Source organism: Dipteris shenzhenensis, chromosome 33 (genome assembly GCF_047967505.1).
Source record: "Dipteris shenzhenensis isolate YYH24624 ecotype China chromosome 33, Dip_SZ_1.0, whole genome shotgun sequence".
NCBI lineage: Eukaryota > Viridiplantae > Streptophyta > Polypodiopsida > Gleicheniales > Dipteridaceae > Dipteris > Dipteris shenzhenensis.
The window spans coordinates 30078602-30080356 of record NC_141628.1 but is presented as its reverse complement, the minus strand read 5'-3'; the positions used below and the strand labels follow the sequence as shown (position 1 = coordinate 30080356).

General features: G+C 46.0%; 1 protein-coding gene across 1 annotated transcript; it reads right to left on the bottom strand.

The window, feature by feature from the left end:
- Window positions 1-326: 326 nt before the first annotated feature.
- Window positions 327-1254, bottom strand: LOC147879943 (uncharacterized). The gene is made up of 3 exons (XM_087371444.1): window positions 1125-1254; window positions 940-1001; window positions 327-630 (listed from the first exon to the last, which is right to left on the bottom strand). The coding sequence occupies exons 1-3, from the start codon at window positions 1210-1212 to the stop codon at window positions 454-456; spliced, it is 327 nt and encodes a 108-aa protein (XP_087227570.1). The 5' UTR covers window positions 1213-1254; the 3' UTR covers window positions 327-453.
- Between the last annotated feature and the right edge of the window lie 501 nt (window positions 1255-1755).

Below are 1755 nucleotides of genomic sequence, written 5' to 3'. Positions count from 1 at the left end.
ATTGCGATAAAGGATATGATATAAAAGTACACCGCTACAATTACAAGAATATGATACAAAAGTAACCCATACAAAGCATATTTTGCACAGCTAATTCTTGGTGACTGAAATGTTACCCGAATCGAAACACTGCTATTCCTTGGTGATAGCATCTTAGGCATAATTAAGAACTGCTTCTACTTCCCCCGAGCAGTCAAAGCCCGGCAGTCAAAGCTCAATGTTCAGGGCCATAGAAGTTTTAAGTTAATATATACATATATTGTCGAAAGAAAACATTTTCCTAGCCACACCAACACCGTTCAACCTTCGCCGGCATATAAGCGTCCCAGCTGGACTCGGTCCCATGAGCTACCAGCCCGCCGACAAAGGAGAGCTTTTGGAGGTTGAGCACCTAGTACGGTAGGCCTCAGTTTCGAAGATAAAGATGAACTTAGTCAAAGCATACACGCAGAACTAGCACGCGACGGCACAGACGTAATCCGGATGCGCAACTGTATCTTTCAACTCTCTTCGAAGATTGTTCTCCTTGCTGGAGTCGTCACAGATCACATCCTCACCACTCATGTCTTTGGTCGTTTGCTCAACCTGCTGCTGCAGTTCACGGTAATTTTGCGCCTGCAAATACTCACGCTGCCAAAACGGCATCGTCGATGAGTCAAGCCGAGTTTCGGGAAAGAAGCAGCAAAAACGTAAATGCATAGAATGCGCAGACAGTAGTCTTCAATTACGAACAAGTTATGAACTCTGAAGCAACGATAGCTGGACGACATTAAAGCTGGCATGTGGGAAAAAAGTTTACGAAAATTTCGAAGAGAAACCACGCTTCAAAATACGCGAATTCGAGCACCAGAGTAGAGATTCAAAAGCATGTGCATGCAGGAGCGCGCTCCAAAAAAAAAGAATGCAAGCGGGGAGGGTGTGGGCGAGAGCTGGACAAACCTTGTGTGGCAGAGGGGCCGGAAAGGAAGGGCCATGAGGGGGAGAATCCAGCTGGGAGATATCTGCAAGAGAAAAACGGGGAAGAGATGATTAATAAGGAGGAGGAGGAAAGATGAAAACGATAGGGGGGGGGAGGGTGAAAGCAAGAGGCAAGCTGGGGAGGGGGGAGGAGGTAGAGAATGTACCTGGGGAAGGGAGGGGACGGGAGAAGGAGGAGGAGGAAGAGGAGAGGAGCAAGAAGAGGAGGCAGAGGGGGAGCTGGAGGCGATGCATGGTGAGGATTCAGGAAGGTACGTGAGCTCACTGAAGCTTAAGTATATATTTGTTTGTTTACATCCAGATGCCTTATATAGGACAGCCGTAGCCCGTCTTGCGTAGGTGGAATAAGCGCCGTCCGCACTAATTCGCCACGTCGGCCCACGTTACCCTCCCTCCAATTCCATCGTTCAATAGTGCTTTTCTTAACCCAAAGTCTCCATCACACAATCAAGCCAATTCATCAACACTTAGCAAAGGCTCCCTGAGCTCAAGACATCTACGTATGCACTCACTCGCATATAGCACCCTCCCACACCAGTGTAGCTTGCAAGCTGTAGAGCGTTTTAGCTAAATAACCCAGGCTATTTGTAGAGACCACAAAATTCAAAAATCCATTTTCAATTCAATGGATCACAAGTACAGCTTGGATACACTTAAAGTAAGTAGTAAATATCTCTTCTTCCTATTTAGATTTGTTATTGCACAAGCCTATTTAAGCTAGTGTCTACATATTTGTCCTAAATTTTGGTAGCTTCGCTAATTTTGAATTGCATGCAT

Excerpts from the sequence above, each read along its gene's own strand:
- LOC147879943 (XM_087371444.1), bottom strand. The coding sequence starts at position 1,212 with ATGCATCGCCTCCAGCTCCCCCTCTGCCTCCTCTTCTTGCTCCTCTCC. Across the intron at positions 1,002-1,124 it reads CCGTCCCCTCCCTTCCCCAG|ATATCTCCCAGCTGGATTCT; the intron begins GTACATTCTCTA and ends TTTCTCTTGCAG. Across the intron at positions 631-939 it reads CGGCCCCTCTGCCACACAAG|CGTGAGTATTTGCAGGCGCA; the intron begins GTTTGTCCAGCT and ends CCGTTTTGGCAG.